The 25,191-nt window shown below is 36.9% G+C and overlaps 1 protein-coding gene across 1 annotated transcript in view; it reads right to left on the bottom strand.

The window, feature by feature from the left end:
• Nucleotides 1-256: 256 nt before the first annotated feature.
• CHSY3 (chondroitin sulfate synthase 3) overlaps nucleotides 257-25,191 on the bottom strand; it is a 142,113-nt gene continuing 117,178 nt past the window's right edge. The window contains exon 3 of the mRNA XM_038123459.1: nucleotides 257-5,561. Within this exon, the coding sequence (XP_037979387.1) occupies nucleotides 3,996-5,561 (1,566 nt within the window). The 3' untranslated portion in view covers nucleotides 257-3,995. The remainder of the gene's footprint in view (nucleotides 5,562-25,191) is intronic.

Here is a 25,191-nt window from a genome sequence, read left to right as displayed (position 1 = left end):
TGTGTGTATCTAACACAGTATTTTTTTTTCTCCTTATTTAATTATCTTTTAAAAATACAGCAGAAACATAAACCTCTCCCCCAGTCAGTGACTCATCAATTTCTAATCCCTGTTTTTTCCCATAAATTTTAAGTGATTCCAAGTTGCAAGAAAATACAATATAGACTACACATGTGGGAGGTTTTTTGTGCCTTAAAGCTGGCATCATTCTTTGGAGCAAAATGTTTGCTGTAGCAAAGTACATCTTAAGTAATTGTAGTGACTAGATAAGACATCAAAAGTCTAAATTGTTTATTTCCCTCTGATTAAAAAAAGTGGTTTTTAACTCATGCTGCTTGAAACTCTCCAGTTACTGAGGATATATAGATGTGCAAGTACCCTCCTAGGAGTCATTTTATCTGCATTGTAATTTTTTGGAAGAACCTTAAAATATTATCAAGCACACAGTAGAGCAAAGGCTCCAGAACACAGTTTTGTGCACAACTGGCATTTGCTGCGTGCAGAAGGTGCCTCTCTCTGTACTACTCTTTGGGAAGACCATGTGGTACCTTTTCCCCCATATGTCCCATGATATGGTAGGACCCAAGTACATGATGCAGGTCCACAAGCCCCCTAAAGTTTTGCCCCTTCCTTCAAAGCCCTTGGAGTGCAAACAGAGGGAAGCCGTGTGGGACCAAGGTCTTTTCATCTGGGGACAGCGAGAAACATGATCTGCACAAGACAATTTGCCACCCCACTCAATGAATCCCCAGTTTGGGACCCTCCTTTCATTCCTGCCTGATTAAAATGGCCCTTTTGCTTCTTAAGAGCCGTTGGTGGCAGCAAGCACAGCTTTTCTGTGCTTGTTTGAGCTGCCATCGCATAGTTTCAAGATAGGCCATGGGAAGCACAGGTGGCAGCATGGGGTGACTTGGGCACAAGGTGCCAACTCCCATGGCTAAGCCTCACACCTCCCCCTGGCCTTCTGCCTTTGTTCAGCTTGAGAACCAGTACCCTGATGCAGAGTACATTCATCAAGTCTCAGAGAGCCCAGCATGATGTTTTTCATTCATCCAGGAGAGGCAAATGCTCTGTTAAATTAAGCACTCTGACTGGGAAAACATGCCATGCAGTGGTTTGGGGATTTCTGAGGTTTCTGAGTAGTGAATGCTGAGATTTTTTTTAAGAATGTCTGTATCTGAAAAGCCAAAGTGTGAGCTGTTCACAACACACTTCCCAACAATGAAGCCAGGAAAACTATTCCCAGGGGAAGGAGGTTTGGGAAAGAACTGATTGTTAGTTCTATTGTAAATTCACTTGTTACGCATTTACAAAGGGACATTATACACATAGAAATTTCATTTTACAATCAAGATTATGATTCAGATTAGACAAAAGCAAACAGCTGATTAACACAGATACTCCCGTCTTAATCTATACATACATAACATTACTCTAACACTTTTGTGCTTTTTTTTCTTTTAATATGTTCTCCTTAGAAGGCATATTATTCCTTAGACAAACACAAGTTCTCAAGTTATCTCAGGATAGTTATTTCAAAAGAAAATGCAATATTTCATAATAAACATTTATAATCAGGTTTTTAACAAAGTAATTCATCATATAAACAAATGAATCAGTCAAGACACTAAATAAATATTTGTACTGGTAAATACTAGCATTTTGCTTATATCATGTAGGACCTGATCCTGCAAGCCCTCTGTATACATCTTTATCCCCACTGAATGATTGGTTTCATTGCTTGTTCTAATCTACTATTTTACTTTGAGCTGAGCAAATACTTTCTGGCTACTAAGTTAAGTAATTGAAATAAGCGCTGGAATACATCCCAGCAGACAATGATTTCCTTAGATATCTTTCTAAGTCATTAGATTTTTTTCTTGTTTATGAAATCATCACAAATATTTATCAACAGGCAATCAGTTTTTGATATTTACAATCTGAGTAAATTGCATTGGTTAATTGAGATTTTTAAAATATATCAGGTTCCTTGTTCTTGTTTTTTTTAAGGAAAAAAAAAGTGTGACTTTTGCGCTCAGTTTGAAGAGCAATTTCCAAGAATTATATTATAATTGAAAGTGAATTTTTCTTTTGTTATACATTTGAGCTAACAATACTAGGCTAGGAAGGCAAGAGCCTCCAGGAAAATAACTAGCCAGGACTTCTGCTTGAAGAGGGCTGGGACAAACATGAATTACACTCTCTGTTCTCACCTACAACAATTACTACCTTTTCCAGGGCAAGGGAATGGCCTTTTTTAGAGCACACTATGGCCAGACTTTTAATTCTGAATTTGCTCAATCCTTGTCAGGGTTGCTTTTTCTTTGCATGGTAAGTCCAGAACAGAGAACCAGAGATAAGAGACATTAATTGACCTACATACCCTATTCAAACCTTAGGAAATTATCTGGATATCCTCCCATAAACAGACGCACCAGTGAATTCCAATCACTTAGTTGTTTTGGGGGGTTTGTTGGTTGGCTTTTTTTTTTTTTTTTAAGGAAACACAGAAGCAGCCAGTTACAGTTAAAAAACTTACCACTTTTTCTTGCCCAGCTCAGTTTGAAATGTAATTTGAAATCAAGGGTACTGAGGTTATTAGATGTACCCACTGTAATAACTTAAGTTTAGCTGAATTCTCTTGGTTTCCTGAATGTCTCTAAGCTCTTACCACAGTATAACATGAAATGTTCCAAGCATCTGGCAAAAAAACCGATGGTAACAAATCACTGCCTAAAAGGAAAAGTGGAACATAGTTTGAAATTACTCTCTCTATATATCTATATATATAGGGATATACACACACGCACACACACACATATATATCCCTATATAAACATTTCTTTAAAATACAGAAATTAATTTTATTATTTCTCCTGTTGGTATTAAATACTTCATGAATCCACAATATGGCAACTCCAGGCTGTTTGGAGAAATAAATCTGAAAACAGTTTTACAATCTCCACTAATATAAATATATTGGCAACAAACTTTGACCAGCAATAGTAAATTTGGAAACTTAAATAACTATTCTACAGTTACTTTAATTTTAACAACAAGTTGCTACTGAGTACCAATATTCATGAAAAATGTAAAACAAAAAATAGAGCCTTAACTTTTAACAATGAAGTGCAGCCTTAGGAAAGGAATGTAAAAGAAAGTTATGTATTAGAGACTCATTCTAAAAAGAGAAAGAGCAACTTATCCTACGTGTTTCAAAGTAAGAACACTGTATGCTTGCACTTTATCATAAATGACCATGTTGAGTCATAGTTTCTTCTTGCCTGCAAACAAAGGATGTTGGCTCAAATAATCTTCAAAGTGTACATGAGCATTTGATTATATCCTGTTTGTTGTGAAAATAAAGTTCATTTACACTTTGACTGAATAACAATGAGGAGTTTGTTTTAATAATAAGACATTTAAGGACCTTGGTAGCCAGTACCAGTTGTATTTGCAAGTAGCTCCTCAGCTTTTCTCTTTTTTTAAAAAATAAAGGTACAGTTATAGTTATTCATTTACTTTAAAAATTCTAAAGAGGAAGAAAAGTAGCATTTATACATATAAGTCCTCATATAAATTATAAAACTCAAGTTTATCTTAGAGAGTTCCATCCCCAGAAGAAGCATAAAGCACTTTTGTGGTACCTTCACCAGTAAATATTTGTATCACATCAAATCTGAGAAATGCAACAAAGATGATACTGAATCCAAAAGCTGAAAGACAACATTCTTCTAATACAGTCTCTTGTGATGAATATGCTCCATGGGCTTGTATGATTTCCATGACAAGACCGAATTTCAAATAAAGGAAATATGAAGAAATTCACGTCACCAGTTCAGTAGGTATAAGAAACATCAGTGAACAGCAGAGTCAGCCCATTTGAGGTCAACAGTCTTTGGAAGACTATGAGGAGGGAGTTTAAAACTACAACAGCAAAATCAAACAACAGCAATGAGGTAAACTCCCCTAAAAAGGCCAAATAGGCTGAGTTGTCAGGACAGAGTCCAATTGTACCTGACACCCAAATGTTTCTTTAGCCATAGTCCAGCGAGTTGCATGGTAGAGGCAAATGTACTTGCTTTGGACCCTAAGCACATTTTATATTGTTTTGGATCTAAATTGGGGTCACACTGAACAGGATGAAAAATATGGACAACTCCTACTTCCTGACTTCTGAAAGCCTTCAACCCAGATGTTATCACTTTAGTAAAGAGATCTACATCCTCAAGTCCCCAGCCTTGAATTGAGGTATCAAATCCACCAGCAGTAAGTAGGTCACTTTTGTAAATACAGGTAATTCCAAATCCATACTCCCTCCAAAATCCAGTTTTTTTTGTGAAAACAAAACTACTGTCAGCTGGAGGGTTGCCTCCATATATTACTTTTGGATCATATTGGCTGAAGATGATAGGGTAGTAAACTTGTTCTCCCTGAATAGTGTTATCTCTGCACCGCTGGAGGAAGTCTGATGTGAATACCAGATCAACATCACAGAACAGCAGCAAAGTGTCATTGTCAAAATGAGACGAGGCCATCTCAAGAGCTAAACCTCTAGAAAACTTTCCTGACATTGGAATCAGGGTCATATCTGCCTTGGGATACTTAATGCTGTATTCTTTCATTAGGTCTATGTGTTTGCTAGGGTCTGGGCCCGAATCAGAACTGAAGAGAATTATTGCCAACTTTACATTCTGCTTGGGAATCAGACAAGTCTTCTCAAAATTTACCATAAATCTTGAGAAAGTATCAAATCTCCCCGTGATAGGGACAAGAATATGTATTTTCTTGTCACTATGTCCCCTAATGTCTTTGGTGCCTTGGAATGATGAGGAAAAAATCTTTAAAGAATTTGAAAGGAAAGAGAAAGATTGAGTGTCACTGTTGGTGTCCTCCAGCAAGCTTTTTACATCCAGCTCCTCTGCTTCTTTGAAGAAAGGTTTGCTAAATAATTGCTGAAGGTAAGCATGGCGTCTCACTGGAACTGTAACTTTCCTTCCTTTGTGCCTTTTGTACAAAAGCAGTAAATCCAGGATGTATTCAACTCCATGCAGAGGGTCTACCCTGCGGTACCCATACTGTATTTCCTTGAAATCAATGAGCCTTCCTCTTGATCTGGAGTTCTCATTTATCATTTCCATGACCTGCATCACAGTATCATCCAGTGCAGCCCGCAGGACACTGCTCAGGCTCTGCCGGGGTGGCTGGTTCTCCACCATTGAGTAAAGAAACTTTCCTGTCAGGAACTCCCACTCGATGACTTCATCCCTTTCACGTGGCTGGAAATTATTGAAAGACGGCACCACTCCCAGTTGCTGATCCTCCTTATTTACTTCAGTGTTACTGAGCTTGCTCATCAGGACACTTTCTCGATGGAGCTGGATGGTCCGATGGCGCAGCTCGGAAATTTTGCGACTCAGTATGTAATTGTGCAGCCTATATTGGTAGGCAGGTCTTTTGTTTGGATGAAGTGTTATGGCTGTGTGGATCTTGCTGTTGTGAAGATCTTGAATGTAACCCTTGCGGTTGTGTTCATAGTTTTCATGGAACAATTGCTGCATCTGGAAAGAGAGAGAGAGGGGTGTAGGGGGAAAGAGACGTTAACTTGAAGTGCTTCTACTCAAAAAAAGGACTCACATTGGTACTGGTATCATTACCAATTCTTATAGATCATGGTTATTTTTAGGCATAGAATTTTGAAGCATTCAGTAGGAAACAGTTACACTGTTTTGGTCTGAGTTTCAGTAGTGTTCACAGTAAGCAAATATTGTCCTCTGTCTAAAGAGAAGGTCAGTTATCCTGGGTTTATCTTAATTTCATCCAGCTGCAGAACTAAGAGAAATGCATAGGCGTAGGTCTGTGGGTAATATTTCTGAGTTCATAGGTGCTGTGCATGAACCACTGCACTTCTATCTAAACCCCAAATAGCACAGATCCTTAATGGAAAGTTAGCAACATTCAAAATTTTTTAAAGAGCACCCTGTATTTGTGTCTATGGAGCAAAAAGCTAAATGTACTGATATATGCAAATAGTTAGTGCTGCCTAACTTTCAAAATTGAATGGCCTCAACAAAACTTTTTTTTTCGTGTTGATAGAGAATTCAATAATTGAAATAAAACCATTTGAATATACATTTTTTAAGGTAAACATATAATAGAGTACGTCAATTAAGCAATTGATTGTGATAGTGATTTCCAGTTTATTTCTGCAGCAAGAAAAGATATTCTACTTCTGTCAAATTAGTAATTGTGATATAGTGAAGAGATACATTTTGTGGCTGACAAGTCTAGGATCCAAAATATCTGGCCTTTATACTTTCTGTGATGACAACTAAACTACAAGCAAATCATGAAACTATCTTTAACTCAGTTTCCTCCTCAGAAGACAACTTAGCTCATTATTAATGTGATGAGTTTTTATTCTTAAATGGGAAAATATGTGGACTAGTAAAACACTGATGTCATAAATATATTTAAAACCTGCTGCTCTTTGCTAACACCTACTAACTCCAGAGAACTATTTCCCATGACTGGCAGATGAAGGAGAAAAGGTTGTTTTTGGTTTTTTTATCTGCAAACAGATTGGTCTGTAATTAATACATAAGGAAAATGTGCTAATTAGATAGAAAATGTTGTTCAAGAATGTGTTTTAAACTTGAGCTGTAATCAGTTTCTGAGATGGGTATTGAAGTTTGTCTTTTATACACTGAAGAAATCAGGAGAGGTAAGTCCTGATTGCACAGTATATCTGACTCAAAACATTGAGCTCATTTTACTTCAATTCTTTCAAGAAGTTTTGATACTGGAAGTAATATTAAGAATAGGGCAATAAATGTAAAATAACTCCTAACTAACTCCTAATAACTCCTAAGATAAGAATTACGAAAGCTAAGTAAAATTCATTAGCATCTACAAGACATAACATTGCCACATTTAGAAAAACAGAACTTTAATGTAGAACTTCTGGGCTGCCCCTCCCATTTCATTCAGACCTCAAATGCCTCTGCTTGAGCAAACATGGCTGCTACTATTATTCAGATTAAATTTTTTGAGGTTAGTCATATAACATGTAGAAAAGTAACAGACATATTCTGAGAAATACCTTAAGCTATGTTAAATTTGCCTCTAATAAAACAGGTACCTCTGTTATATTGAAGTAAAAATGAATGTGAAAAAACCCTACAAAGTTACAACATTACTCATATACCCCTTATTCACAGAACCTACCCAAAGCTCTCTGAGAACATTTGTTCTGTCTTGAAATGTGGGTGTTTTGTTTGTTACATAAGATGAGATGAGATGAGATGAGATGAGATGAACCAGGGACATGAGGGTTTGGCTGATTTCCTTGTAATCACAGAGAACAGGAACCAACATCATCAGGCCTATTAGTGTTTTAACTAGCAGTGCTGAAAAAAATGAAATATGGCTTTCTTGAGAATTAGAGATGATCGCTAGCAGGACAGATGGATTAGCGATTGAAAGGAAAGAGCTGGGTGATGGCATTTGCTCTTTGGAAAAACAATTTTCTCTTCTCACTCTACAATTTACATTTTGAATAATGAGAAAAGAACAGCTGATCTGGCTAGATTTCCAGCTCTCCAGTTATAAGTTATACTTCCTTCCTGGTCTGTTTTACTTAAAATTGTATGCTGTCAGTTCTGCAAGGTGACTATGCTTTTCTACTGTCCACTTTTTCTACAAAAAGCTGAAGGCATAATTTTTACATCTAGAATTTCATAGTAAAGTCCCCTTAAAGGAAAATTAAGAAGATGGGTAATGTTGAAAACAAAAGAAAGATGGGGAGGTCTTTTGCATAACTTTCTCTTCTAAGTTGTCTAATGAAGAATGCTATTTGAGTATAAATGAAACAACCATTAACTTTACCCATTTACAACTGTTAACATTTAAAGTTTACACATTACATAAAATACATGATTTTTCATAGTTAAGTACATGGACGTTTTATGTAAAGTAGAAAAATGGATTTTATCCAAAAGATTTGCAACACATGGCATATTGCTGCAAAGCTAAATGCTGTCCTCCAATTGTGCAAATTCTTCTGTAACCCTTGACTTATTACAAAATCAGATTTACAGAAGATTCATTACCAGCTCTTATTTAACAGAAATATTCTCTTGACATAAATAATGCATTTTTTGCACCCTCCAATTTCAGAGGCCTAGGTTTATTTGATATGCTCCACTGAAACCATGGAGAGAAGATATACTCCATTATAATAATGATTTTGTTTTTGATAATCAACAACAAATTAAAAGTAGCAATGAAAAAAAATCTATCAACTCAGTAATGCAGTACTAGCACACATATGCAAAACTGTACTAATCCATTTTCAGTAATGTTACTGAAAACTTTTAATAGATCCCGATTTGGAGAAAACATAACAAACATGACACTGAAAGCATCAACACTTCCTGAAGATAGCCTGTTTTAATCTTGGTGCAGAAATTTGTTCTTAATGTTGCAAGAAAAAATGTCTTATTACAATTCAGCTTATTAACATCTAAATGAAAGCAATTCAATTTGATCCTAACCTTGCTTTGAAATTTCTAAGCAAGATGGTCAAGCCCAGAAGGCAAAGGGAAGGATGGTTAAATTGGATGTGTGTGAGAGCCTGAATTGAAAAATGCAGTCATAAATTATCTGGCAAAGGAGGTGGATTTAGGAAGTGGCAAGATTTATTGACTAAAAATTAAAATTATTCAGCATTGAAAGAGTAAACCTTCCTGCAAAAGTTTTCATGATTTTGAATGTCAATAAAATGGCAGTAAAATACCAGATTAAATTCTGTATAGATAAATGCAAAGTACATGTGAGGAACACAATACTAACTCTGCCTGAAGAATGTCAAACTGTGTAAGCTGTTAGGATTCTGTCCGAACAGTACTAGTCCACACAGTACGAAATTCTGTGTAGGCCTCACACAGAGGTTCAGCAGTGGTTAAAGAGAAAGCAAATAGCATGAAGACAAGTCTAGAGTGAATCAGAAGCTTCATTACATGGTTGTGTCCATAGCACACCAGCATCTTGAAGACTGTGGCCAGGCTCCTTGTCAGTATCATCCTATCTGATACTGCTAACGCAGAATTATAGAATATTAAGGGTTGGTAGGGACCTTAAATATCATCTAGTTCTAACACCTCTGCCATGGGGAGAGATACCTTTCACTAAACCAGCTTGCTCAAAGTATTATCCAATCTGGCCTTTAACAGTGTCAGGGTTGCGATATCCACAACCTGTCTTGGACAACCTGTTCATGTCTCACCACCCTCCCAGGAAAGAATTTCTTCCTAACCTGCAGCCTAAGTTTTTCCTCTTCCAGTTTGTACCCATTACTTCTTGTTCTATCAATACAATCCCTGAAGAGTTGCTCTCTGGCTTCCCTGTAGGCCTCCAGATAGTGGAAGGCTGCTGTGAGGTTTCCATGCAACTTTCTCTTTTCTAGAGTGAGCAGCCCGAACTTCCTCACCCTGTCTTTGTACCTCTTACCAACTTTGTGTCCTTCTCGAAACTTGCTCCAACAGTTCCATGTCCTTCCCGTGTTGGAGGCACCAGAACTGGCACTCCAGGTGGGCTCTCACCAGAGCAGAGCAGAGGGGCAGAATCCCCTCCCTCCCCTGCTGCCCACGTTGCTTTGGATGCAGCCCAGGACACGTTCGTCTTTCTGGGCTGGGAGTGCTCATGGCCAGGTCATGTTGAGTTTATCATCAACCATCATGTGAGTACAACCATCATGTGAGTACAACCAAGGCTACTAACAATTACACATCTGGATCATTAAAAAAACAAATAACTAGGGCAAAAGAGAGAAATCCAAAGAGGGTCAACCCTGAGATCAATGGAGTCAGAGTAAGTGAGCACCATAAGAAAATTTGATAGGAATGGTAACACCTCTTCTCACATAAAGAACTATGACACTTAAAAGGATGCATTTAAGACTCAGACACAGATCTTACTGGCACAGCAAGCTGCTGACAGTAAAATTTTGGATCACTTTAAAGAGCAAAGCAACAGCTTAGAGGGAAATTCCAATCATTGCTATCTAGAACTCCTGGAGCCCCACCTGAAGATATATCACAATATTTCCTTACTGTCCTATACCCTGACCTCAGCTTCTTCTACCAATTACCCCAGAGAGAGAATATTTTGCCAAATGAACATTTAGTATGACATAATACAACCAATTTACGTTCACTGAAAGCAGTGAATGGGAGAATTTGTCTTCAATTCAATATAATACCTGGAGGCCCAACATTTTATCTTTTCGCATTGCATGACTTTGTGACTTATCTGAATAGTTTGCTGTCTTCTGAATGGTTCTTAAAGCACAAATAATGCAAGAGTTGGCATGGACTTCTGCTTGCTTTTTTCCATGCCAGCTGAAACTAAAAGTTGGCAAGAAATACTAATGATCTAATCATGCACTGAGGAACTCTGAACTGCAAGCAGGAATTAAAAAAAAAATTATAAGAAAGAAATCAGAATAAAGGCAATGTTTTATTATTGTGGCAGAAAAATACAATAGCTAATAGGCAAGCACAAAGTAATTTGCATTGCAAGCTCTGAAATCATTGTAATCGCTGTGATTTACTGATGTAATAAAAAAGAAAGGTTCTTATGGCATATACACGAAAGCCCAAACCTACCAACTTTATTGTTGTAAGACTATCACATATTAAAAGAGTGAATGCAAATGATGCTTTTTAAATTAACATGATTTTTCTTTGAGCATTAACAACATTTAGCAGAGAGACATAAAAAGAAGACATAAAAATCCTCCACTCGAGCTGTTCTTAAATCCATGAGAGTGCTAAACTGTTGACCATTTTATCTAAACTGGACTTTTAATTAATGTAAAAATAAAATGAACAGGATTAACTTCTGGTCTTTCTTCCCTCTGCTCTTTAGAGTTTAGCTCTGCTAAAGATGAAGATTTATTCACTGCTGTCAGTGAATTCAAGGGACATTTCATCCATATGAAGTACATATGTAAATCTACTGTGTTTGAGATGATACTGTTTTGCTGAACAGCAGAAAATTGAGTGCTTAAAAAAATTCAGATGAATATAGACACATTAGGATGGTCTCAATAATATGTACTAAAATAAAATGCAACACTAAGCTACAGTTAATTTAAATTTCTGGGCAAGAAGAGAGATTTGAGCAGGTCAGTTTTGATGCTCTGAGAAATACTATAAGCCTGGAGAAGATAAGGAGTAAGACTGGAATTATGAAAAGCGTATGAACTAGATAACAGAGAAGCAATAACAAGCTATGTACAAGTGGGGAATTATCAGTTTGGAGGGAAGTTATTACAAAAGCTTCTAAGGAACAATATCGTTCCTAGTGACGCTGGCACAAAATCTTAGACACTGCTCATGATACACAGTCAAGGACGTTATGACTAAATGAGAAGAGAATACAATCCATAAGAGCCGGAGATCTTGGAAATTAAGAAGTCAAGGAAATTAAGTCATTATAATAAAAAACACTTATAATGCTATACCCATGGTTGTAAGACGTAGGTGACTAAGTATCTTAGGAAAACTGACTTTTTAAACTGGAAATAATTGGCATACAAAGAAAACATGAGACTATTATCAGACAGTAAGGTGACACGAAGAGATTATGAAAATTTAGTGTGAATCCTCTACAGAAAAGGGACACAAAACTTGGTGTTGCATTAATCTCTGAAGTGCATAAATGCCACAAATGCTGATTCCACATATACAAATTCTATAGAAACTGGAAATTTTGCTTTTTTTGGGTACTTTGTGGGTAGTATCAGAGTTGAACTAGCAACACATCCCACTTTACAGGATTACCCCAGAAGGAATTTTTACTGAGAAATTTCCCTTTTGTTACACCAAAAAAGATCATTTCCTTTTCAGTAGTACTCAGGAGTACCCAGATGTTTACATTTACCTTATGCCCAAAGCCTTCCCTCCTACAAAAACCCCACATTTCTAAAGAAAACATCCAAATACTGACAGCTACTGTGGTGAACACTTTTTAGCATGGATATACTCAGCACTGTTCACGGCATTACAGAAGAGAGTAGTTTGGTTTATGATAGTATGAAGATGCCTGGGAGCATTTCATTCACACTAAGCTAGAGCCATTCCTAAAAAAAAAAAAAAAAGAGTGGTAATGTATCCTTTCTGGTTTTCACTTGTTGAGAACAATCTCCTTGTACATGTTTGAGAATCTTTGTCCATCCAGACCCATTTCACACTAACCAAGTGAAGTTGAAGCCACAGGACTAACACCCTGTAATGACCTGAGGCTGTGCTGCCTGCTTCATGTGATGACTTCACTTCTATCATATGAGCTGACACCAGTTCAGATACTCAGCACATCTGCATTCCTGTCATATCACTTGACATGGGAAAGTAACCTGCTCCCCTCAGAAACCTGCCATGTTCAGTGCAGGAACCTCTTCCACTGAATGAAGAATTAGAGAGATTTTCTTCTGCAGTGCAATATAACAAAATTAATGTTTCTAGAGCCATTATGCTTCAAGTACTCTGAATGTGTAATCTTGAAACACTGGGAGAGGACAATTTCATATAGCAAGAGAAAGCAGACCTCTGCATGCCCCTGCCCCAGTAACAACACTACCTATAAAAAGTATGAGGCTCTTGTCTCATGAAAAATCCTTATACTGCAGTGATATTTTACAAGTTATAATTCTTCCTGCTGGGAGATGAGCATCCTGTAAACTACAACAGTCTGACACAAAGGGTTCCCTAGTATTTATGACTTCCCTTAGAAAAATCAATCTTCCTGAAGAATCTGCATGCCTGTGCCTGTTACCCACTACAGAAAAAGTACATCTTACTTTCCTCATCAGGAGCTTAGAAGGACTTCCTAAACTGAGTCCTAAGTATCATTAATTTTGAAGTAACTCATCAATTCAAATGTTGAAGAAAAATTCAACAAAAAGGCATTTTAATTTCCAATTATTCTCAAAAAAAAAAAAACTATTTAAAAAAATCAAGCTTCAGGGCTACAAATACTGAGATCTAAGTGCTGGGTTAAACTGCAATATTTCTCTTCTTCACAAGTTAGTCACATTTTTCTCTAAATGTAAAATTCTAAGTGAAAACAATATTTGAGTTTACTATTCACAGTGTATTTATCATTATAGCGTACAACGGGGAAATGCTGTGAACTACTATCCACCAGTGAAAACAATTATTGGGACACAAAAGGTTTTCCTATTGTTTTAGGAGTCTTGAATAGTACTGCTGTTTGAGACTAAAATTTGAGGCTAAAATGAAAGTAATGAATATTCTTCTCAAGCTGTTTTTATTGCTTTTTACCCTCACTTTTGCCTAAGTTTCTACAAAATCCATTTTGATACAAGACAGCAAAACCAGACAGCCTTATCCTTCCAAAAGTCCACAGTTATTTGGAAACAGAACTTCACTTTCAGTAAATACTAAAAGGAAAAATAGAATCATCTTTATGTAAAGGATTTATCTATGCAAGCCATTTATCAAAAAAGCTGCCCCTTTAAGTTTATATCTCAATTATTTATAAAGAGCTACTTAATATAAACTACTTTTGCACAGTGATAGGCATTCTATCACGTCTGTCTGTCACCTTCTAACACTTCTGCTTGCAAAAACCTGAGGTTTTGGAGCTTTTTAAGTAAAGTTAATCCAGTGCAAACTGATGGAACTTTGATTTTCAGTCTTGAAACAGATCCTGCTTGAAGACCAAGGGACTGGACCAGATGATCTCTGTGACCTGTTAAACATATATTACTTCACAGCCTTACTCCATATTAATTATTAAACTTATATTACACACATACAACATAATTTGAGGAGGAACAGAGTGGTAGCAATTCCTACTGTAGAATCAATATTAGAGAATCTGTACCTGACCTCCTCCAAAAGTTTTTCACAAAAATATAAACTCTGGGAGACTGGAAACACAGACAATTCAGCACAATTTCTAATCTGCATAATATGATATATGTTATACAGCATGTGTGCCGAGGCGAATACATAGCATGATTCAAAATTATTTTGAGTAACTCAGCCTTCAAGAGATGCTACTTTCTCTGTTCATTTATCCTTTTTTACAGTTAAGTTTTTCACTTATCTCTTTTCTTGGGACTGTCTTACTCTTCTGCAGATTTGTGGAAAGTACACAGTACACAGTACAGTAAAAAAAATAATAATTCTCTTGTGCTTGTTTGATACCCTTTCATTTATTCACACTTTTTTTTTTCCCCACATGTTCTATATATGCCCAAAATTATGCAGTGGGACTCCTACAAGATGAGTACAACATACCTGAAGATGAAACACATGGTCTCAACAACTGTATTGTACACATCCAGTTAAACAAAATTACACCAATGGCAATTTCTTAAGCTGAACATTCATGAAATTAAAAAAGCTGGCTGATTTGTTAGTATCACATAGGTAGTGCCATAAACAGTGCAGTGTAACATCTTGTGGAGAATATAATATCTCTTTTTAGCGAACAAGTCTGAATGCACACCTACCGGACAAATGACCAACAAGAACAGTCAATGCTAATTTCTTGGGCAAAGTAGAGCTGTTGAAGTACTGCCTGAGGAAAAACATCAGTTTGCTAACATTGTCTAAAAAGCCCATGAAGGTGGAGAGTAGAAGTTAGTAAGAAAGAGTAATTTCAAAAAGTGAAAATAGAAAGCATGACAAGAGGGAACAGATGGGATGCCAGCATATCCTGGGGAGTAATGAGGATCAATTATTACACAATTACACAAATTGCATGAAATTACACAATTACACAAATCTGCATGAAATTACACAAACATGCAGAAGTTGGAAAGGTCAGATAAACTGGAAGGAACTTCTTGATCAGAAAATATATCTTGCCACATACAGAAGAATGCAGTGCACCAGCAGATCTCTTCTTTGATACCAAAATTCTTCTGAACAGTAAAGACAACACGGCAGAGTACTGCTGCATATAGTGCTTGCTTTGTCAGAAACTGTATTTATGTCAGCAAGTGAATACTGATGGCTCTTACCACCACCACAACATAAGTCTAACCTACACCCACCTCTTCCCACTGGGAAATTGAGCCATATCAGGAATGTTCCCACAATTGAAACAGAGAATTTAGCTACAGGGGACCACACTAAAAAAGCACTAGCTTAATGAAAAAGACCGATTTTCTAAAACGAAACATAAGATAAGCCCAAAAGTGGCCAAGGACCCCTAGCCAGAGCAGCAGCGATCCCAGGCAGAAATGCCAGAAGACTGAAGCTTGCCATCCCCTGCAGACTGGAACCAAAGAGGAAGGAGTTTGGTGAGTTTCTCAATACAGAGTTTGTTAAGATCTCTCATCTGAACAGATCTGCAGAGCAGAAACATCAGAATTTTGCACTTGCCTTCATTGTGACTTGTCTGATATTTCTAGAGATATTTTCTCCCCAGTATAGGCAGATCTGAAAGGAAGTCTTTTCATATCTGAAATAATTGTAACTCCTAACAGTAAATCATATTACTAATAAAAATTACCTCAAGCACTGAAATGAGGAAAAACTGTTTAAAATGCCAAGTCTGGGTAGTCTAGTTAGTCTAGTTGGGAAAAAAAAAAATCCTGTAACTCCCTATATATTTCAACACAACACATAATTATGCATGTAAAAATTTATGTCTTTTATGCAGCTTACTTTCCTTGCTACTGTTTACCAGCTAAAATTTTCTCTTTTCTTTTAATCTCAAAAAGTTATCATTCCACTGCAAATACACTTCAGAAAACTGCTGGATTTACCTTTTAAAGAAGCTTTTGAATACTTTAATTACTCAAAGAAAAATTCAATAAATGCTTGTATGGCCAATTGACTACAGATTTATATTCCAGCACTATCAGTAATGCTGAAATAATGCATAAAAATGGCATCTATAACTTCCATTAAGTAATACCATGAATTTTGTTTAAGTACTTCATCAATCAAACAAATTAACTGTCTGCATACATTACACATTTTGTTTACAATGATGCGTAAACATCTGCACCAAAAACAGTGTAGGAAAACACCTAGCCTTGGATGACTTTGTTTATTCATAATTAGCAATATTTCACTATTATTTTATGTATTTGAATTCCTCAGTCCATTTGCCTTACTTGGATGGATTTTTCCACACAAAATAAAGAAAGGATAAGCATTATCGAGAGATATATATAACAGAAAAACATAGCAGCTTAGCACAGGAGTGATACTTGATTATACCTTCCTATGGAGAATAGGAATTCAATCTGCAGCATCCATTTTAAATTACACTCATTCAGGCAACACCAGATAAAAACTCAGTGCCACCTCTTAGCAGAGTTGGCCTAAGGATGAAGCCAAGAATGTGAGACAGAGGTAATATATGTTTCTAAAACTGTCTAGCAAAATGGACTTATAGGAGAAGCAAAGTTTTGAAGACCTAAAGCTACCTGGAAGCCTTTTGGATACATTAAATAGTTAACTAATCTCCTTGCTTTAAGCTCAGGTCAAGTTGTTTCACTTCCTGTTTTCTGGTAATAAATCCAACATACTGACAAGATCTGAGGTATCAAAAGAGATAAAGGGTACTGGAAGTTGGAAAATAAAAATGAGACAAAGATCAGGACTAGTGCCTCTAATGCCTATCTAGGACTTACAAGGAAGAACTTTTTAAGATAAAAACAGGCAATCTCATAAGATCTACACTTGTAGCAGAGCATTGACTTTTTGTTTAGAACTCTAAGAGCCTTGAAGTTATTTGATTTGCTTTGAAGTCTGCATATTTATTCAAACTGTCATCAAAATCTGGCTTTTTATAAAAGCTGTTGGGTAGATTAGATGTTAAGATATGGACGTGCTGGAGCACAGAACTCCTGAAAGAAAGCATCCAAGGGGGAAAAACAGTGCAACTTCATATTAGCTAGGATAGACGACAAATAGGGTAACAAGGCTGGTGAAGGAAGGGCCTAGAACACAAGTCCTGTGAGGATTGGCTGAGGGAGCTGAGGGTGTTTAGCCTGGAGAAAAGGAGGCTCAGGGGTGACCTTATCACTCTCTACAACTCTCTGAAAGGAGGCTGTAGCCAGGTAGGAGTCAGCCTCTTCTCCCAGGCAACCAGCAACAGGACAAGAGGACAAAGTCTTAATCTGAACCAGGGGAGGCTTAGGCTGGTCACCAGGAGGAAGATCTTCACATAAAGGTGATTCGCCACTGGAATGGGCAGCCCAGAGAAGTGGTGTCCACTTCCACTGTCCCTGGAGGTGTTTAAAGAAAGACTGGATGTGACACTGGATGCCATGGTCTGGTTGACAAGGTGTTGTTGTTAGGTCCCAAGTTGGACTTGATGATCTCAAAGATCTTTTCCAACCTCATTGATTCTATGTGATTCTCTGGAGTAGATTACACAAGCACACTGAAGTGTGTTTAAACACTCAGCCATGACTTAATTTATTTATATTCATGTGGAAGTGCTCTGGGAGACTTAGACCTATGGCAAGGGGTTGCCAACAGCAGGAAATACTGATGGCTGGTAATCTTTGATCATTAAAGCAATGAATCAGTGAGAAATGTTCCTCTCTGGGTGCCATATATTTTTATCAACAGGAGGCAAGAGGGAATTATAGAATAGGTTGAATTGCAAGGAAGCTTTAAAGGCCATCTAGTCAAACCCCTACTGCAATGATCAGGGATATCTTCAAGTAGAAGATACGGGTAGAACGGGTTGCACAGAGCCTCATCCACACTGACATTGAATATTCACATGGATGGAGAATCTCCCCACACCCTGGGCAATCCATTGCAGTTTTCCATCACCCTCAATGTAAAATTTGCTTTCTTATATCCAATCTAAATTGATTATCATTCAGTTTCAAATTGTTTATCCTTCATTCCCTCTTCCACTCCATGCCCTAATAAAAAGTACCTCTCCAGCTTTCTTGTAGGCTCTCTTCAGGTACTGGGAAGCTGCTCCAAAATCTCCCCAGAGCCTTTTCTTCTCCAGGCTGAACAACCCTAACTTTCTCAGTCTCATTAGGACACACGCTCCACCACTCCGGATCATCATCATGGCTCTCCTCTGGACTGGATCCAAAAGGTCCATGCTGTCTTTCTGGGAACTCTAGAACTGGATGCAGGGCTCCAGGGAGGCTCTCACCAGAGCAGAGTAGAGGTGCAGAATCCCCTCCCTGGCCCTGCTGCCCACGCTGCTTCGGATGCAGCCCAGGACACATTTGGCTTTCTGGGCTGGGAGTGCCCATGGCTGGGTCATGTCCAGCCTCTCACCCACCAGCAGCCTCAAGTCCTTCTCCTCAGGGCTGCTCTCCATCTGTTCATCCCCAGCCTGTGTTGGTACTGGGGTTTGCCCCAACCCAGCTGCAGTACTGCAACTGGGTTGCAGGCCGTTTTAACTTGGCCTTGTTAAAACTCATGAGATTCCCATGGAGCCAAGTCTTGAGCTTGTCCAGGTCCCTCTGGATGGAATCCCATCTTTGGGTGTGTCAAGCACACCACTCAGCTTGGTGTCATCTGCAGATTTGCTGAGGGTTCACTTGATCCTGATGTCAGTGTCACTGATGAAGGCCCCAGTACAAACCCCTGAGGGACACTGCTCGTCATTGATGTCCCTCCATCAGGACCCTGAGCCATTGACCTCTTTTTCAAAAATCATGGGGAGTACCTTGGCAGCTGTATCAGCCAATTGCCTCTAAGTTCCCCTTTTTGCTCATTCATACAGTGGTGAGGCTTTGTATTCCTCCTATGCACAGCTGTTGCCTGACTGGGTAGAGGGTCTATCCCTCCCAGACAGAAGTAGATGAATGAGTTGAGTACTGGAAGTAAAGCCTACAGTGGGTTTTTTTAGTGCTAGTAATATTAACTTTATGGAGGAAACATAGAGTCATGCAGTAACAATAAAACATGAATAATTTATAAATAATAATAAACGTAAATGAGACATATGTTTTACTAGGACAAAGAAATAGAAAGTCAGCAGATGCAAAATCCAAAAATAGAAAATGTGTGCAAAAAAGTACTTAAGGGAGATCAAAATTACTGACTATTAAAATTATTGAAGCTCATAACTTAGCATGAAGCTTTAAGGATTAAACATACAGATAATAAGAATATCCAAGATGATATTATAAGGAACAAAAACATTGAGAATCCTTACTGATTCAGGGTAAAAGCAATTTGGTAGCTCACAACAGCCCTTTGGAAGGTGTCAGCACAAGCTCACCACAAAGATCAAGCCTACAGAATGCAATGTTAAAAACTTCTCCAAGGGAAATACATTTAGTAAAAAATGTATCACATGATATTAGCATTCTTAATACAGGATTTTCAACATCTTTGGACAACAAAATAATAAACATGGACTGATGACAAACGAACTATTCTCTTCTTTGGTAAACATATCTTGAGAACTCTTAAATGCCTTGCCAAGTCACATTTTAAGCTCTCATATTAGATAAGAAAGCAGAAGTGCCAGCAGATCTACCGAATATGGGCCAAGGCTCTCTAATCTATCCCCATTAATTAAATACTCCATCATTCTTATAGAAAGGTTAACTATAAAATTTGTAACAACTTTGAGATTAAGGAATGGAACCCGTTTCTGGTGACTGGTAGACATAAAAGTAGTTTCTCAGAAGTTGCCACTGGGGAACTAATGATTGAACTAGACGATCCAAGATGTCCAAGTTCTTCCAAAGAAAGAAAAGGCAAAATCAGTACAGTAAGACTTCCTGTAATAATTTGTCACCCCTGTGACGTAAAAGCTTTTCATCACTCTGCACACAGGCCAGATTTCTGCATGATAGTCCAGACTTAATCTGGTTTTTTTTTTTTTCCTTACACTTGTGCTACATTGAGTCATTACACAGCCGAGACTCTGAACACAATGACCTCCTTGTCAACCAAATCTTCACTTCTTGCCATGTCAGTAAAAGAATATTAAAATAAGGATGTTCAAATTAGGATTTAATTTCTTATGGTGCAATCAAGGAGATAAGTAAGGCTTCCTTGCAGCTGATTGTATTACCATTAAAGTTTATGATAAATTATGAACGCCCTTGAGCTAAACATCCAATTAATTTAACATAAGCATGGCAGGATGTCTGTTACAATGTTTTCCTTAGAAGAAATCCTGATTATATGAAAATATAACAGTAATTAACACGACTGCATTCTTATAGCATCACCAAAAATTGCTCTTACATTAAAATAAAAAAATCCAAGCCTATTGAGTTATATGCTCCATGGTGACAGGAGATCTGAAATTGAACAGTGATTCTTCACTCTCCCATTATCATAAAATATCCTTAACAAGGTCCTTCGTTGTTGCACTTCTGAATTGAAAAGTGTGGTTGATTAGTAAAGAGAAAAAGCCTTTCAGATAGACAGTGATAATTTGAAACCCATTTTAAACTGCCTCATGTCTTTTCATGGCTGAAAATATTAATAGTTTTAATGGAGATTTTGAAGGCTTATGTTATGAAAAAAGTGGTATTACCCTCCTATTTAAGTCATAGATTTGAAATTATTTTTTTTCCAGGCAGTAAAAGATCTGCACATTTACTGATTGGTTCTTCAGTAATAATGATTTTCTTACAAATCACTGAAGTAGGTCTATCTTGATCATTTACCTCATTAAGGAATTAATAATTTATATGCACTATGTCTTCTTTTACATTATGGCACTGTTTTCACACAGTATTCTGTCACAGAATAATCAAATACATAGAAAGCAGTTCTATCTTTACTATAGATTTTCAAATCAAACAAAGCAAAAAGAAAAACTCTAAAAGACTCTAAAATAGGGAGGTACAATGAAGTACATAAAATAGATGGGATTTATATATTTGGAGAATTCTCAGTGAAAACAATTCAGAAAAAATAATAAAGACCTCAGATTTTACCAATCCAATTGACCTAAATAATTCAGAAATTATTTCTCTAGTTTTTACCTAATTGTTGATTGGCTTGAGTTGTGCTTTGAATGGAGTACATGACACAGAAGAGAACAGGCAAAGAAGAGTAAAAATTGAAACAAAGGCAAATAATCCATTTTACTGTTCTCTTGTCTCTTACTGTAAAAAGTAGTAATACCCTGAAGGAATGAGAACAGAACTATGCATAGGTGAGGCTATTTCTGTAGGATAACATTACATTTTTTTAATAGGATGAATATTAAGCAAATAACTATTCTGTCAAGGCGGCCAATAGTTCTATTGCATAACAATGGTGACACCATATATTAAGAGAAACTCTTTCTTATACAATTTTCATTTATGATCAGGTTGAAATAACTTGGAAGAGAGAGCTCCTTGAAATCCACCCAATGTGTTTATTACATATATCTGCTTGGATGTGTGCCTACAGAGAGCTGTTACTACTGTTACAACTATACATACCAAATCCTCTGAAAAGTAAAATTAGGCAGTCATAGAATCATACAATGGTTTGGGTGGGAAGGGACCTTAGAGACCTTCTAGTTCTAAATTTCTGCCATGGGTAGGGACACCTTTAGACTAGGTTGCTTAAAGTCTCCTCAAAGTCTCATCCAATCTGGCCCTGAACACCTCCAGGGATGATGCACAGCCACTTTGGACAACTGTTCTAGTGCCTCACCAACCTGTGAGTGAAGAACTTCTGTCTAATATCTAATCTAAATCTCTCCTCTTTTAATTTAAAACCCTTCCCCCTTATTATATAATTATCTGCCCATGTAAAAAGTTGTTTGCTCTCCTTTTGTAAGTCCCCTTAGGTATGCCGTCACGCATATATGAAGTTCATTCATCTTATCAAAAAGGAAGAAAGAATAATGTATTGGGACTTCCTCCTGGCAAGCCAAAAATGCAATAAAGCTAGAAATTACAGATGTAATCATTAGTGTTCCTACCACTGTTGTGAATATGCTGATCTGATCAGTTTTTTCCTGAGTTTCAGTAAATAATAAGAATAATCAGCTATCTTTTATTTGGAAATTAAATTTGGTCCTTTTCTTTTTAGTGTCAGCTGGGTTTCTTTAATGTTTAAAGCACCTATCAGTGGTGGCATTCAGAGGTTGGTGGTCAATGGCTCTGTGTTGTGATGAAGATCAGTGACAAGTGGTGTACCTCACTGGGAACAGTGTTGTTTAATGTCTTCATCAATGACTCTGACATCAGGATCAAGTGAACCCTCTGCAAGTCTGCAAGTGACAACAAGCTGAGTGGTGCAGTTGAGTTGATACACCCGATGGACAGGATGTTATGCGGAGGAACTAGGACAAGCTCAAGACTTGGGCCCATGGGGGCTTCATGAGGTTTAGCAAAGGTCAAGCACAAGTCGGAAAATTAAGATTCAAAAGTTAAGGAACACAGGGTCCTTTAGAAAAATACTAAATTATTGTTTTTTACAAGTATAAAATATAATTCAGTTTTCATTCTCTATAAACAAAATGACCACCCATAGCATAGCATCCCTTTGGAATAAATGTCTCTATCACATTTCCAATCCTGTCAACACTCCCTCTCATTCACTGAAGTTTTTCCTCAGATAGTCGACATGATTTCATGTAATGAAAATGCCAAATAATTATTTTGAGATTGTATTTAATTGGAAATCATTGTTAATTTTAATTAATTAACATATTAATTAATTCATGTCTATACCGCAGACTTGAAGGGCGTTTCTATGACCAAATTTTCTCACCTATATTGAGTAGGTCGAACAAAAGCATTATGTCTCTCTTCATACACACTTTTTCTCTTATAAAAACTCAAAAACATTGATGCAGTGAAAGAATTAAGCCTGATTTTCCCCAGTTTCTAAGGTTAGGAAATTTCAGTGCTTCTATTCTTAATAAATTCTGCATGTAATCTTCTGTTCCTTGCCAAAAACCTAAAATTTAAAAACAAGTACCCATTATTACATCCATCTTACAGAAATAATTGCTCTTATCCAAATTTACACTTTACAATAAAGTTAAGGATCAAAGGTATGGGACATGGCAACCTAGGGCTGGGAGGTTAGAAGTTCAAAGCACAGGGCCCCAAGCCTGGGTCAGAAATAGTCAAGTAGGGCCATTTTGACTTCTGGCTGCTACTATTATTTAAATTAAAGACTAAATCCTCTGCACGTGCTTAATTTTTGAATTAATGAAGGCAAATTAGAAAAAACCCTTTCAGTTTGGTTTGAGTTGTTGATGAACAGAAAGGAGTGTAAGAATGAAAATTCCAACTGTCAGCTCCAGAAGGTGAATGCTCTAAACTTTACATATCTTTTGTCCCTGTTCCTGTTGGTCCTTGTGATCACTCCTACTGTATCTTTTGCCTAAAGCCCTGGTCAGCACTCCTCTGCCAGTTGCAGTGCCCACTTTGTCATTCTCTTACTTCTGCATTCTCACATGATTTTTTTCTCCTCCCCGGTCCCTTCCACTTCATAACCCCAAGACACTACACTGAAGTAATGAGTAAAGTTACCTCAAGGATAAATGGGAAGCAATTTGTCTGTTAGGAGGCATTTCTGTTTTCAGATCAGCAATATAGTTTCCCTAATCTTGTTCCTCAAAGGACAATGATATTTTTCACAAAATTTAAACAAATCTGTTCATGAAATGTTATTTTTTACAAAATTTAAACACATCTGTCTCCGTGAAACAGCAGAGTAACCTTGGGATTCTTATAAAGAACTAAGTTTTCTTTCTGCTCACTAAAGAAAAGAACAAATAAATGTCTGATCAGAAGTCTAAGCATAATGACAAAGGCTTTCTGTTTACCAAAATTTCTCAGCAATTTTATCACTATAGACTCCTCAGGGTTTGTTACTAGTTTAGTAGATGTTCTAGTACTAATCAAATTGTGTAAAGATTTTTAAATATGTTGGTTAACGTAAAAAAAAAAAAAAAACAAAACAACAAAAAACCAAAAAAACTTAGGCTTTAAAATACTGAAAATTTTCATACATTTTTCATCATTTTACTTATAGATGCTTCTCCCTTTTTACTTATTTTCTATTACATTTAAATTGCAGTCCTAAGAGGTTTTTCACCCCATTAAGAGAAAAAATATTCCCTGGCATCAGCCAAAATTTGAATCAATCTGATGTTCATTTCACATCAGAGAGTTACATGGTTTAGATAGGAAAACACATAATTTATTTCTCTCTGTTAGAAAAGTAAGACAATAAGAAATTTTACTGCAGATAACAGTAAAGTTGAAAAGGTATTTGTCCTCAGTTTTGGCCAGATATATTCTGAGAGGAACCTTTGGGCACCAGCTGTGTTCCTAAGTATGCAAAAATGCATTGGGTACTTCAGGCACTACAAGCATTAGATACAAAAGTTCATGGATTTTTCTCACACTGTATTATCACAGATTTGAACTATGATGAAAATGTAGAAGAAAACCCCATAATCTGACAATTGAGGAAAACAAAATGGAAACCAGCTTCTCTGGATTATAAACTTACTCTCTCTGGATAAGTTTAACTCCTAAAAGGCAAAAAGAATTCCAAAAAAGGGAGAAGGCACTGGTCAATATAGTGTTGCTGTGCAAATATATGCAAAATTCAAAAGCAAAAGAAATGCAATAAAAAAATTCTTTCACAAAATTAATTCCCAGATACTATTTTCTTATGAAGGCATGCTTATGCTGATGATTACTGTTCCTATGACCTTTAGGCATGATGTGACATGGAGACAGGGGCTTGCACTATAGAACAGCAGCACCCCTGTAACAACCTTTCAGTGAAAGCAATCCAAGTTAGACTTGTGGGCTCAGCAGTATTTATATTGCATTTATAGCCTTCTACTCCTGTAAATGAGATCTTTGCTGATAAAAGTAAACCCATCATTACTCACACTAGTAAAGTGCTTTGCACAGATTTTCAAGAGCTATGAAAAAAATTATGAGCCAAGCTGATTTTATACTTGGTTGTACTTTCTTTTAAAACAGATGGGTTTCTTTATATGGCTTGTAAAGCCAATTTTTAATATATATTTTAAATATCTCTATCCCATCTGTTCAGTTTAATTACTGATTTATTTCCCTTTTTAGTAAGATATCCATCCATACATATTTAATTCCTGTCTATATTGAGGAATGCAAATACCTTCATTTTCCTTATAAAAGTGGCATATTTTAAAATAATGCATCTTTTAAAGACAGCAGAGCTAGGACATGTC

Source organism: Motacilla alba, chromosome Z (genome assembly GCF_015832195.1).
Source record: "Motacilla alba alba isolate MOTALB_02 chromosome Z, Motacilla_alba_V1.0_pri, whole genome shotgun sequence".
NCBI classification, from domain to species: domain Eukaryota; kingdom Metazoa; phylum Chordata; class Aves; order Passeriformes; family Motacillidae; genus Motacilla; species Motacilla alba.
The sequence above is the reverse complement of the archived record's forward strand: the minus strand, read 5'-3'. Positions and strand labels throughout refer to the sequence as shown.